General features: G+C 55.2%; 1 protein-coding gene across 5 annotated transcripts in view; it reads left to right on the forward strand.

The window, feature by feature from the left end:
- The first annotated feature begins 209 nt into the window (after positions 1–209).
- The window catches only part of TBC1D22A (TBC1 domain family member 22A), a 323,227-nt gene continuing 309,704 nt past the window's right edge, over positions 210–13,732 (forward strand). For all 5 annotated transcript variants that reach the window (XM_036865801.1, XM_036865804.1, XM_036865803.1 and 2 more), the window contains exon 1: positions 210–408. In XM_036865801.1, coding sequence (XP_036721696.1) covers positions 347–408 — 62 coding nt within the window. In that variant the 5' untranslated portion in view covers positions 210–346. The remainder of the gene's footprint in view (positions 409–13,732) is intronic.

Here is a 13,732-nt window from a genome sequence, read left to right on the forward strand (position 1 = left end):
ACCGTTGTCCTGCCGCTTCGCGCAGCAGAACCCTGGGCCGAACACCAGGCCTAAGAAGCCTGCAGGTAGAAGGATTACCCATCCGCTTCCTCCGCGGCACCGCCCCTTAGACGCCTTTTAGTGACGTCAGGCTCCGCCGCGTCCGTCACGCGCGCCTGGGTCGGAGGCGGGACTTCCGGCCGCGCGGAGGCACAACTTCCGGAGGGAGGCGGAAGAGCCTCTCGGCTCTACCCTCCGGAATCCCGGGACCAGTGAGGGGCCACCCGGGGTACCGGAAAGGGCCGCCGGGGCGGGTTGGCCGCCCTCGGGGTGTCGGGGCTGCGGGTCTGAGGGATGAGGAGAGGCCATGGCCAGCGACGGGGCCAGGAAGCAGTTCTGGAAGCGAAGCAACAGCAAGGTCCCGGGCAGGTGGGTGTGACGGGGACCCGGGTCGGGGTCAGAGGTCAGAGGTCAGCTGGGCGCGTCGGCCCGCTGGGCTGCGGTGGAGTCGGGGTCTGGGGAGGGGTGACCTGGGCTCTGAGGAGACTTCTCGGGGTGTCCTGGGGGTCGGATCGTGGGGTCTGGGAGGTGACAGTGGCTGCACGTAGGAGCGAGGCCAGAAAGGAGGAGGAGGAGCTGCCGGCAGGCTTGTCCCGAGACCGGCAGGCTCTCTTCTGCGAAACTCCTCGGCCCCCTGGGGAAGCTGCAAGGAACCCACTCGGCTCCAGCCGCGAGGAGTTGGTGGAGTGAGGAGAGTGGCCGGGGCAGTGTGCGCCCGCCCGCGAGCTCGGTTTCTGCAGGGGGCGTGGTGGTTTTGACCCGCTTGATTGGCGTTCTCGTCTCTCCTGTGGGCTGCTGCTTTTGCCCTGGGCGAGGAAGAATACTTGAGGCTCCCTGTGGATTTCCATGTTCCCACTTTCTGGCTTCAAAGCCAACTCCTGTCTTGAGTCAGCAGCAGGAAGCAAAATTTTTTTTTTTTTTAGTTAAGTGCCTGCAGCGACCTGGGTGCACCCTGGAAGCTGTACAACTCCAAAGTCCTCCTCTGATTGATGTGTCACCCAGCCCAGCCAGGGCCCTAGGAAACATGGCAGACGTGACGGGCAAAACGCCTAGGATAAAATCAGCTGCTGGTGAAAACAGATTAGAGATAAACAAACTACAAGATTTCTACACACTGTTCAGTTTGGAAACTAAAGTCTGAGATACTGAAAATTAAGAATTGTGGTCTTAACTCCAAGTAGAACCATTCATAAGCACAGTTTATTCGTAAGTGTTGCATAGTAAACACTATTGTTTGAGTGATAGAATTGTAAACTTTGGAATGCACTGTGTCGTGTCAGAAAGGTTTAATTTTCAGAATGGTCTGGGAGTTAGCAGTATGAGTTCCTGACTGCTCAGAAAAGCGACTTTGGAGGGGGTCACTGAAGTTGGCCAGGCACCCTATTTTACTCCAGAGGACTGTGGGTTTTTTTTTTCCTTTAAATTTATTTATTTATTTATATTTTATTTTCGGCTGTGTTGAGTCTTCGTTGCTGCACACAGCCTTTCTCTAGTAGCGGTGAGAGGGGGCTCCTCTTCGTTGTGGTGTGTCGTTTCTCATTGCGGCGGCTTCTCTTGTGGAGCACGGGCTCTAGGCGTGCGGGCTTTAGGAGTTGTGGCACGCGGGCTCAGTAGTTGTGGCTCGTGGGCTCTAGAGTGCAGGCTCAGCAGTTGTGGTGGACAAGCTTAGTATTTGTGGCTCACGGGCTCTAGAGCACAGGCTCAGTAGTTGTGGCCCACGGGTTTAGTTGCTCCTCGGCATGTACGATCTTCCTGGACCAGGACTCGAACCCGTGTCCCCAGCATTGGCAGGTGGATTCTTAGCCACTGTGCCACCAGGGAAGTCCTTAGGACTGTGCTTGATTGAAGAACAATAAGAGGTTTCATCAAAACCAATGTCAGGGTCCAGGATGATGTGAAAATCCTGGAATAGCAGAGAATAGGAGGTCCTAGCAGTGACAGGAACACATGCTCTAGAACACAGACTCCAAGGAAAGGAGCCACGTGGCAGTAGAACTTTTGTGTGTTGTTTTTAGGTCTTGAGATTTTGGTTCCTCCTCCGTCTAAATAGATTCTGATTCTTAACAACCAGCTGAGGTGTGAGAATAATCAAGCTCTTGTGTGTAGTTATAATGGTGAATAAACCTTTGGATTGATGACCGTGTCTCTTGGGTATTTGTCCTTGTATTGGGTTCAATAGTGCCCCCGGCCCCGCCCCAATTCAGGTCCTCGGACCCTGTGAATGTGACCATATTTGGAAATAGGGTATTTGCAGATGGAATCAAGTTAAAATGAGAAATGAGGTCACACTGGATTAGAGTGAGCCCTAGTCCAGTGACTGGCGTCCTTATAAGAAGAAGGAAATTTGCACACAGAGAGACAGACACAGGGAAGATGGCATGTGAAGATGGAGACAGACTGGAGTGATGCCTTTACAAACCAAGGCAGGCTGAGGATTCGTGGCAGCCAGTAGGAGCTAGGAGAGGCAGGGAAGGATCCTCTCCTAGAGCCTTCAGAGAGAGCATGGCCCTGCCGACACCTTGACTTTGGACTTGTAGCCTCCAGCACTGTGACAGGATAAATTTCTGTTGTCTTAAGCCGCTAAGTTTGTGGTACTTTGTTGTGACAGCCACAGGAAAATAATACTGTCCTCAACTTTCTTCTGTGAAATCCTGCATTCCCAAAGACAGCCCTGCTTTTTCCTTGGACTCCGGTGCTGTGCCGTGCCTTAGGCATTTTTGAGAGCAGTTCCCATGTGATAGTCCCAGACTTGGAGTGGAGCCTTGGGGGCCTCCTGGAGGCCGTCACTGCAGAGGGCAGGGCGAGGAGGAGAGGTCGGCTCGCCCGGAAAGGCCTGCACGGCGCTGCGTGCCCCTCGCCTCCCGTGGCCTCGTCTCTGGCGGTGCTGCTGTTTCAGGCGACAGGAGGAGTTGCAAAGGTGTGCCCGTTTCCCTGTCAGTAGATGACCTCCCTGTGGTGACCACTGGCCGCATACCTGGTCTTTCCCTACCCAAGCTCGGTGCTGTCAGATCCTAGCTGACTTCCAGCGGTCGTGCCAGCTCTTTTGAGTGGTTCCTGTGATTAACTTTTTTTGAGTGTGGGCCTCAACCCCGAGAAACTCAAAGGAGGAAGAATACACCCACCACAAAATATGGAACTGGTAAAGGCTCTTTTGTATAGCACAAGCCTTTATAATTAGTAATTCCTTAGTAATAATTCCTATGACAGTAGTGGCTGCTATTCATCGAGCGCTTACTATTTGCCAGGTGCTATTCCTGGCGCTCTGCAAGTGTTCGTGTCTCTGGTGTTTTAGAATTTACAAAACACACTCTGTCCTCCAAGCACACTCTGACACTCAGTGAGGTAGGCTGGTTTAAAGCCCCTTGGTTGTTTTCCCCGAAATGCCATGCTGAGAAGCTTAAGTGTTTTTGCATGATGTCTAAGGCCCTTTATAACCTGAGGCTGCTCAATTCTTTAGCCCCGTCTCCTGCCCCTCCTTGCTTTGAGCTTTGCCTTCACTGGTGCTGATGGACTTGTAGGATCCTTGCTGTACCTGCTGTGTGATGCCTCTGTCAGTTTCATGCTTTCATAGCTGACCAGAATGTTCTTTTCCTCCCTTCCCTCTCCTTTGCCTGGCTTTTTATTTTTCTTATTTATTTATTAATTTTTTGGCCTCGCTGTGTGGCATGTGGGATCTTAGTTCCCCGACCAGGGATGGAACCCGTGCCCCTGCATTGTGAGCACGGAGTCTTAACCACTGGACCTCCAGGGAAGTCCCTGCTGGGCTTACTTTTTAGAGATGTTTAAGAACTCGCCTCCAGTGTACCTCCTGGTCAGGGCTGGCCTGTTTTCATGCAGTCTGGACTAAAGTACCCCTTTGTGCGTCACACTCAGTGTTGGAAAGTGCTTGTTTTCTTCACCAGACGGTGAGCTCTGCATGTTTGGGGAGCGTGCCTTACTCATCTTTGCATTGCTACTGCCAAATCAATAAGTGGTGGTTGATCCGAACTGTTTTCCAGATTAACCTGGAGAGACTGAGTGATTTGGCCAAGGGCTTACACTGCACGAGGTGGTCTTGCTGGTAGATCCCCCTATTCTGTGCACACCCTGGTCCTTAGATTATGTATTTGGCTGATGCTTCCTTAGAAACTTCTTCTCTGGATGAGGCAGGATGTGTGATATGGTGGAAAGACGTCTGACTGGGAATTGGGTGGTCCAGGTTTTAGCCATGGTTTTCTGTTAATCTCTCTGTGACCTTCACCTTCCTCATATTGCCCCCAGGGCCATCAGTTTCTGCATGTATAACCTAGGGAGTTGCATTAGACCTAAGTGGTTGTGACCTACAGGAGGATATTTGCTTGGCCTAACCCTGTTCTCTTAGACGAGAAGGAGAGAGGCCTCTTGGACCAGTTTTGAGAGTCTGATAATGTATTTATTCAGCAAATATTTATTTAACCCAGATTATGTGCCAGTAATGGTTCCAGGTGCTAGAGATGCATCAGTGAACAAAACAGACCAAAATCTGTGCTCTCACAGAGCTAACAGCAGAGTGGGAGAGGCAGAGAATAACTTAAGTTTTTTTTTTTTTTTTTTCGGTTGCGCCTCACGGGTTGTGGGATCTTAGTCCCCGACCAGGGATCAGACCAGGGCCCTTGGCAGTGAAAGCGCTGAGTCCTAATCACTGGACCACCAGGGAATCCCTCGAGAATAACTAAGTAGAGAGTTAACTGTCAGAAGGTGATGACTGCTATCAAAACAGAGCAGGGAAGCGGGATAGATCTTTCGGGGGCAGGTGCCGTGGGGAGAGTGTCATGGTGATAAGGTGACCAGGTAAGCTCTAACAGAGCAGGTGACATTTGAGCAAGATTTGCAGCAGGTGAGGGAACAGGCCTCCTGGGTGGCTGGGAAAGAGTCGTCCAGGCAGAGGGCTGAGCTCTTGCAAAGGCCCTGGTTCGGGGGCAATGCTGGTGTGTCTGAGGAGAAGCCCGGGGGGCCGGTGTGACCACTGCTGAGGCGGGGAGAGACGTGTGGGGCACGAGGCCTGAAAGGTGGGAGTGGTGGGCCTCATGGTCCCAGGAAAGACAGGGCCTCCCAGTCTTTTCTTCCGAGTGAAGGGGGAGCCTTTGGAGGACTGTGGCAGCGGCATGCCCTGCCTTTGGTTTAGCAGGATTCCTTTGGCTGCCCTGTTGTAGGTAGACTGGGGGGCCGAGAGGGCCAGGGCGGAAGCAAGGAGACCAGTTAGGAGGCTTTGCGAACATCCAGGTGAGAGGCGGTGGTGGTTTGGTAAGAATCAGGAAGTTGATGATAGGAATCAGAAAAGGTTCAGCCTCTGACTCTCTGGGCCTGTTCTTTCGTGGGCCATTGACTTGCTTGGCTCCCACGGGGCTGTGGCTTTCTGCAGTTGCACTTAGCATTCTTGCTACACTTAACTTTAAATGCCAAGATGAAATCATAGCACACTGGGTGGGAGAACGCAGGCAGCCTTTCAGCGTGGATCCGACGCTTGCTATTTTAGCACGGCTCTGCCTGGCAGTGTGCTCTGCTGACAGCAGGGTAGGCGGGCCGCTGGGGCAGGTGAAGGGTGACATTTGTAAGTGCGGTGGCAGCAAGAAAGGCCGGGACTGAATATGGCAGGGCCGTGGGTGCTCGGGTAGACGTGGGGCAGAAGACCATTCGCGGTGCGCTGGCCCCGGCAGCTTTCAGCGCACAGCTGTCACGGCCACGAGGCGGCCCTGAGCAAGGGGGAGGCTCAGCTCAGCTGTCGTCTCCGCAGGCCACCGTCAGTCGTCAGCTGCAGGAGAGGAGCGTGGCGGGGCACGGTTCATTCAGAAAATACTGGAGCACCTTCAGTGCGCCAGGTACCACGCAGAATGCCGAGCAGGGGCGTGGGCCTCGGGGTCCTCAGGCCGAAGGAGACGGTGAACACCTGATACACAAGCAGTCTGCAGGCTCCCACGGCCGCAGCCTGGTGATGGGGGCAGAACAGCGGAGCCCCGCGTCCGTAGAATGCCACGTTCCCCCCGCCCCCGGAGGAGGTCTCGCCTAGGCTGGGACCCGGGGCTGGAGCAGGGACCATCCTGCCACGCAGAGGTGTGGGTCGGGGTTGGGGTCGGAGCTCTCGGCAGGGAGACCCCGAGGAGGAAGTGAGGAGGGGTGCGCGGGGCCCAGAGCACGCAGGGCTTCCAGGCCCTGGAGAAGATCTGGGTCTTGGTCCCGAGAGCCATGAGGAAGCACTTCATCCTGTTCCTCCGCCTCGAAGAGAGGGTGAGAGGAAGTGGGCACGGGAAGTGGGGACCAGGGCAGTGGCTGTGGGGGGGGAGTGGACAGGTTCAGGGCCCGGGCTGCGGTGGGCCTTGAAGGGGTCACTGATGGGCGGGGTGGAGGTTGAGGTGACCCCAGGGTTCTGGCCTGAGGGGTGGGGTCCCCCCCGAGATGTCCACGTCCTCATCCTCAGAGCTTGTGACGTGTCAGTTCCACAGCAAAGGGGAATTACGTTGCAGATGGAATTAAGGTTGCCCGTCAGCTGCCCCTGAGATGGAGAGATTGCCCTGGATTATCCGGTGGGCCCAGCACAGTCACATCAGCTCTTAAAAGTATCAGAGATTGGACACAGGTGGCTCCGTCTGATCTGCGCTTGCTGGCTGTGAAGATGGAGGAAGGGGCCCCGAGCCAGGGCACCTGGTGGCCTCTAGGAGCGGGGAACAGCCTGTGCTTTTGGTCAGCAGGAAGACGGGGACCTTGGCTCCGCACCCGCTAGAAACTGAATTCTGCCAGCGACCCGGATGAGCAGGAAATGGATTCCCCCCAGGACCGCCTCCAGAATGGATGCAGCGGGCTGACCCCTGGGCTTCAGCCTGGGAGACCCATGCCGGACCTCTGACCTCCAGAGTGTTAAGATGATGGGTGGGAATGTTTGGAGGCAGTAAGTTTGTTACAGCGGCTGCAGGAAAGCAGAGCCCTGCGGGGGAGGTGGAGGGGCAGGGAAGCGTGGCCGAGGGCCGTCGGGTGGGGAAGGGGTCCTGCACTTGAACGTGGGCCGGTACCTCGGCCAGTCTTCACGGGTGGGCTGGGCCCTCACTGGTGAACTCTGCAAAGCGTGTTTAGTCAGAGGGGTCTTCTCTGTTCCGTGTCCTCTCGGGTCCAGGGGCCAAGTGGAGGCCGTGCCTCTCTTTCCTCAGAAGTTCTGAGCTGCTGCCCCACCTGCTCTCCTGTCTTGTGTGTTTATAGACCTGGCTTGTTTTCTTGCTGGTGCTTCTGGAGTGGCTGTTTGGAGTGTCTCTTTATTCCTAGTTTTCCCTGTCATGAGGAGCCCAGGAGTCCGTGCTCTGGCAGTGACTTTGTGTTTTGTCCGGGGGGGTGGGGGGGGAGGGTCGGTCTGGTTGCCACCCGTGCGTGGAGATGGTCTTGCTGTGCTGAGCACCGTGGAAGCACCTGAGGGTGGGGTTTGGCTAAATACATAGTTTGTTTTACTTGTTTGCTTTCCAGTGGTCATGTTTCATGTTATGAAACACCTTTTATTTTGTCTGGAAACATTTTGAAAAAATAAATTTAAAATGAAATCATTTTTTTTCCCTCTTAAATGTTTATCTAATGTTGCAAATCTGGACTCTTTTGGGTTAATTTTAGATGAGGACAAAAATGACTTAAAAAAAAATCCTTGATGATTTTGGATTTGTTCTGTTTTTTTAAAATTTAGTAAAATGAGAGCTGGAGGAGGTGTTTCACCCCCCTGAGTCCTGTGAAGGCAGGAGCAGAGGTTGGGGGTGGGAATGAACAGAACAGGCGCCGGGAGCCCTCGCCTCCGTTTTTCTGTTCCCACTGGAGTGGCCCTGCCTGGCCCGCGTACAGCTAGGACAAGGGCAGCGGCTCGGTGACCCGGGGCCAGGGCGTGACACCCGCCCCCGCCAGGCCTTCTCCGGGAGCTCCACCATCTCCCACTCCTGGGCTTATCCGCTCCTCAGTGGAACGCGTGCAGCGTGAGGACTGGCCCCTGCGGGCCCTCTGGGTGCAGCGGGGGTCCCGGCCTTGGGGCGGCTGGGCTGCACGTGGGGGATGCCTCCGTGCTCGGCCCTGGGAGGGCAGACACAACCGACCGCCTGGTTCTCCCTCCGGAGGATTCCGGGGAGAGTGGCTGTGAACCACATCCGCGGGCAGGTGTTGGCTCTGCGCCCCAGGCGGGAGGTGGAGGCGGATGGAGGTGGTGCTGGCCTTGCAGTGACACCGCGTACCTGCGCCTGCTTATTGAGCACCTCCCTTGTTTCGGGCTCTTGACACACAGGTTCGGGCCAGCAGCAGCGGGAACGCTGAGGGGTCCTTTACAGACTTCACAGGCTGCAGCTGAGCTGGTGGTGGGCCTGGCCCGGGGCGGGGGGTGGGACCCGGTTGCTTGCACACGGACTTCCTCTTTCCCGGTTCTCCAGGGGTGAGAGGGGCAGTTTCTAGGTTCACCCAGACGTTCCCCCCCTTCACAGAGAGAGGCAGAGGGTCAGGAGGCCCAGAGGGGACGGGGCAGCCTGGGTTCTTCCCATTTCTGGGCTCCGTGCTACAGGGGACTTCTGTTTTGAGTGTCCCTGGTCCTTTTGTTCCCTCATTCTGATGCTGTTTCCTCTTTTGGGGGGATTCACGTGGAAATCCCAGCCTGAGTGCTGAAGGTGGCGAAGGCGCAGGTAGCTGTCGGGGAGTTTAGTTGCTTACAATGGTTACGGGTTCTCTTACTGGGGTTAGGAGGGCTCAGGGCTGAAGCTGCTGTTAGTGTTACTAGCGCAGCTGGGCAGGGGGCCCTGCGGGTGCAGACCCCGCGGCAGCCCTCGCCCGTCTGCTGCGCTCCGCCCGAGGCCCCTCGGTGAGCGGTGAGCTTTGAACTCAAGCATGTTGGCGGAGGGCAGAGCCCTTTCTCTCCGCCGCCCTGTGCGTTTCTGGGCTCCTGACCGCATTAGCGCTCTGTTCCCCGTGGTCCATCCTCCCGGGGTCTGGAGTTCACCGGCACTGCCAGGGTGTTCCGGCCCGGGCATGGCCCGCCGTCTTCCTTCTCACCCGGGCTGCACACTCGAGCTTGGCCCGTGCTGCACACTCGAGCTTGGCCCGTGCTGCCGGGGCCAGACGGTGACACAGTTCTCAGACGTGCCCCGGGCCGCTCTCGCCCTGCTCCCTCACACAGCTCGCTGCAGGGTTTGCCGTGCGCCTTCTTTCCGTGAGCGTTTCTACTAGCCTCAAAGACAGAATGCCCTTGCTGGCGCTCAGGCTCACACGCAGCGAGACAAGCGATGTTCGATGCCTGTCTTCCTGGTGGGCTCCTAATCCTCGGCCGAAAGCCCTCAGCGGGGTCTGGGCTTGTCAGAGGGCGTGGGCGCGGTGCGAGTAGAGAGGCGGGGCGGAGGGTAGGGTCTTGGAGAGGGGAGGGGGTCCCTCGGCGTCACGGGACCTCGGAGGCGGGAGGCAGCCCCTAGGGGGCGCTCAGTACCTGCTTCTCTTGTTGTCACGTGCGCGTGTTTGCAGGTGGCGAGGCCAGCCGGTTGGGTGGGAAGCAGAAGGGGTCTGGCCTTGCCATTACAGAATGCAGGAGGAAGAGAGCGCGGGAGACCTCCCGGCCCCCCAGTCTTCACCGCACTGTCTCCCTCCCGCCGTCTAGAGCGTGGGGATTGTCTTACGGGGCCGGTTACTGTCCTGGGGTGGCTAGTGCTACGGGCTAGTCTCAGACAGATCGGCGCTGCCGCCTCCTGCACCCCGTTTCGATTCCTTTAGAATTACTCCCTAGCTTGGGTTAGTTTCCTGTGCCAAAGCCAGTCATGGAGCCGTTACAGCTTTTTATGTCCCAGCCACACGTGGGCTCATCAACCACCATGACTCTAAGTGGCTCTGACAGGGCCGGGCAGGCGTGGGACGCTGGGGGCTCCTCAGAGGGTGTTGCCTAGTTACGCCCACTTATGAGGGGATGTGCTCTAGTCTTTGGAACTTAACTCCTTCAGGTTTAAAATGCTTAATCATTCAAGTATTTGTGTAGTAAAGAAGGGAGCACTGAACTTATGAGAACCTACTGCATAGCACAGGGAACTCTACTCAGTGCTTTGTGGTGACCTAAATGGGAAGGAAATCCAAAAAAGAGTGGAGATATATATATGTATACATATAACGGATTCACTTTGCTGTACAGCAGAAGCTAATACAACATTGTAAAGCAACTATATGCCAATAAAAAGTAAAAAAAAAAAAGAAGGGAGCACTGAATGTAGCAACAAGTATCTTGGGTTTTGGGATCGCTGTTCTTGGAGATGAAGTCACGGAAGGAGTGAGTGATGGGGTCAGGAGGAGAGGGACGCTGGGGACAGCGGGTGGGTTTCAGGTGTCACAGACGGCCCAGGGAGAGAGCCAGGAGGCTGCCAGGGGCTGCACGAGGTGGCGCGCGCCTGTTGTGTTGTACCTGCGTGACTGCAGAGGGTCGCGTCCTGTCTGGGGAGGTGGGTGTGAGGCATGGCAGTGGGGGCAAAGCTCATTTTTGCGACGGGCCCGTTAACGTGAGGTGGTGATTTGTGGCCGAGAGCCAGCAGCAGCTCGGCCTGGAGGCCGCTGTTTGAGTGTTTACTGGAGGTGCCCAGTAACGCCAGGAGAGAGCGCGGTTTCCCACGAACTGGGAAGCGAACACTGGTGGAGCCCTGGGCTTCAGGACACACGGAGGAGTCTGAGGAGCATCCAGATAGGCTGGCAGGAACTGGGAGAGGAGAAGGGGCTCAGTGCGGTGAGCCTGGGGCGAAGTCGACAGGAGAGGGGCTGGGGCGAGAAGCAGCAAGGAGGGGAGAGCTGGGGAAATGGGACCCGGTGACGGCCGACTGCCGGGCTGGCGGGGCTGGACTTTCCCATGTTGATTTCAGAAGACTCCTCCCCCCCGTATTCATACATTGCGCTTTTTTTTTTTTTTTTTTTATAAATTTATTTATTTTATTTATTTATTTTTGACTGTGTTGGGTCTTCATTGCTGCTCACGGGCTTTCTCTAGTTGCGGTGAACGGGGGCTACTCTTCGTTGCGGCAGGCAGGTTTCTCATTGCAGTGGCTTCTCTTGTTGCGGAGCACGGGCTCTAGGCTCACAGTCTTCAGTAGTTGTGGCATGTGGGCTCAGTAGTTGTGGCGCACAGGCTTAGTTGCTCCGCGGCATGTGGGATCTTCCCAGACCAGGGCTTGAACCTGTGTCCTCTGCATTGGCAGGCAGATTCTTAGCCACTGCGCCACCAGGGAAGTCCCCATACATTGCGCTTTTATGGAGATATAATTGACGTATTATATTACTTTCAGGTGTGCAACCTAAGGGTTCGCTCTATGTACGTATTGCAGGATGATCACAGGAAGTGTAGTTAGTGTCCGTCCCCACACAGTCACACGCTTGTTCCTCGTGATGAGAACTTGTAAGATTCCAAGCAACCTTCGCATCTGCAGGGCAGTGTTATTGACTTCAGTCACCATGCTGTGCGTTACATCCCCAGGACTTATTTACCTTGTAAGTGGAAGTGTGTGCCTGTGGACCCCTTCACCCATTTCGCACCCTGCCCCACCTCTGGCAGCCACCAGTCTGTTCTCTGGGTCTGTGAGCTCCCACGTTGCTTTTTTCTTTTAATTGAAGTAGAGTTGATTTATAGTATTATATTCCACACATTGCTTTTTTCATGTGAGGGGGAAGTTTATTGTCAACATCCTCACTTCTAAGACCTGTCTGAAGAGCCATCCGTGAAGCAGCTTGCGGATTGGATCAGTAATTGCCCGTCTCCACTGGCTCCTGGGCCCCCAAGGAGTGTGACAGGAGACAAACTCCAGGCCCTCTTACAGGGAGCTCGTGGCCCGGTGGGGAGAGCTCGGTAGGTGGCTGAGAGCTTGGGAGACGGGGCGAGCGTCACTGCCAGGTGGCGTAGCGTGGGTGTTGACGGTGGGACAGCCCGGGAGCCCCTTTGCTCAGGGTCCTGTAGGGCCACGTGTGTCTGCACTTGACTCTGTGGGCGGGACCATTTCAGATGATGCCGTGGGCGGGAGGAATGGTGGCATTGTTTACCGTCGTAATAATGGTGTTTCATACATTTTCCTCCAGAGTCCTCTAAAGTTAATTTCCTTGGACAACTTACCCCTTCTGAACATACTTTATAAACCTGGGGAGCATCGCTGTGGTTAGAACACGCCTAACGGTAAATCAGTTGCTAATTTAGTTCATCTTTCAGAAAACTACTGGAGGCATTGAGTGATGACTGTGCTTGGAGAGGTTGACGGGCTGTAAACTGAGTTACTACATGATTTGCCTGTTTACTTCATGTGTCTGAAATACAGGGAGGCAGTTAATCGTAAAGGTGGCCGTATAATTTTTCATTTATTTTATGATGCTTAGGACACCGCAGCTTGGATGTATTTCTTTTACTTTTATCTCCTCTCACTCTTTGCCGTTTCATTCATTGTTATTTTCACTCACTGCTCTTTAACCTTGAAAAAAAAAAAAAGGTCTTCTGGTGTTGTCCCATCAATCTTTGTTTCAGAGCCAGGGCCTTGGTGTAGGTGGTCCACGTTCAGACCAGAAAGAAGTCCTCTGGGATACACAGGAGAGAATCACCTTATTGTCACACCCAGAGGCCTTGTGCCATTGGGCTCTCCTTCCTCCTGCCTTCTTGGCTTCTGCTCTGTAACTTAGGCTCATTCCCTCCTTCCTCCTCCCACTTCAGTGCCTACCTGTATCCTAGTGACCCTCCACCCCGGCGGGAGCAGCATCCCTGGCATCTTCGCAGCGCCAGCGTCGGGCCAGGCCTGGAGCAGGTGCTCAGCCAGGGTGAGCCGAGTGACTCTAGTGGGGCAGCCTCGGGGTCGTCTGTGACTGGCTAAGATGTCACTGATTCGTGGTGCTCTCGGTGAAGGCCACGCCTCAGAGCTTGGCTGTCCACAAGTAGGCCCTCAGACAGACAGTCTTTGACTCTGAGTTTTTAAAAAGCTTTCCTGGGGGGTTCGCTGGTGGCACAGTGGTTAAGAATCCACCTGCCAATGCAGGGGACACGGGTTCGAGCCCTGGTCCGGGAAGATCCCACATGCCGCGGAGCAGCTAAGCCCGTGCGCCACAACTACTGAGCCTGCGCTCTAGAGCCCGTGAGCCACACCTACTGAGCCTGTGTGCCACAACTGTTGAAGCCCGCGCACCTAGAACCCGTGCTCTGAAACAAGAGAAGCCACGCAATGAGAAGCCTGCGCACCGCAAGGAAGAGTAGCCCCCGCTCGCCGCAACTAGAGAAAGCCCGCACACAGCAACGAAGACACAACACAGCCAAATATAAATTAAAAACAACAACAACAAAAAACATTCCTGGGGACTTCCCTGGCGGTCCAGTGGTTAAGACTCCACGTGTCCACTGCAGGAGGCATGGGTTTGATCCCTCGGGGAACTAAGATCCTGCATGCCGTGTGGCACGACCGAAAAAAAAAGCTTTCCTGACTGGTGTTGTAAAGGCAGCCTGGATAGAACCCGGAAGAGATGGCGTTGGTCCCCGGGGCCCATCTCTTTCTTTCGGGCGTTCCTGTATCTGCCCAGTGTCTCCAGCCTGTCTTCATGTTGGGACCCCGTCCTCCTAGGAGCGCTCTTCCCGGTTCTCTCTTTAAACCTTAGCTTTGCCTGTTCTTTGTCATCTTTCTTTCCCTTACCAGCGGGGGCGTTTTCTGTGCCTTCTGCAGAAGAGGTGACCTTTATGGGAACTCGGGGCTGT

Source organism: Balaenoptera musculus, chromosome 10, assembly GCF_009873245.2.
Source record: "Balaenoptera musculus isolate JJ_BM4_2016_0621 chromosome 10, mBalMus1.pri.v3, whole genome shotgun sequence".
NCBI lineage: Eukaryota > Metazoa > Chordata > Mammalia > Artiodactyla > Balaenopteridae > Balaenoptera > Balaenoptera musculus.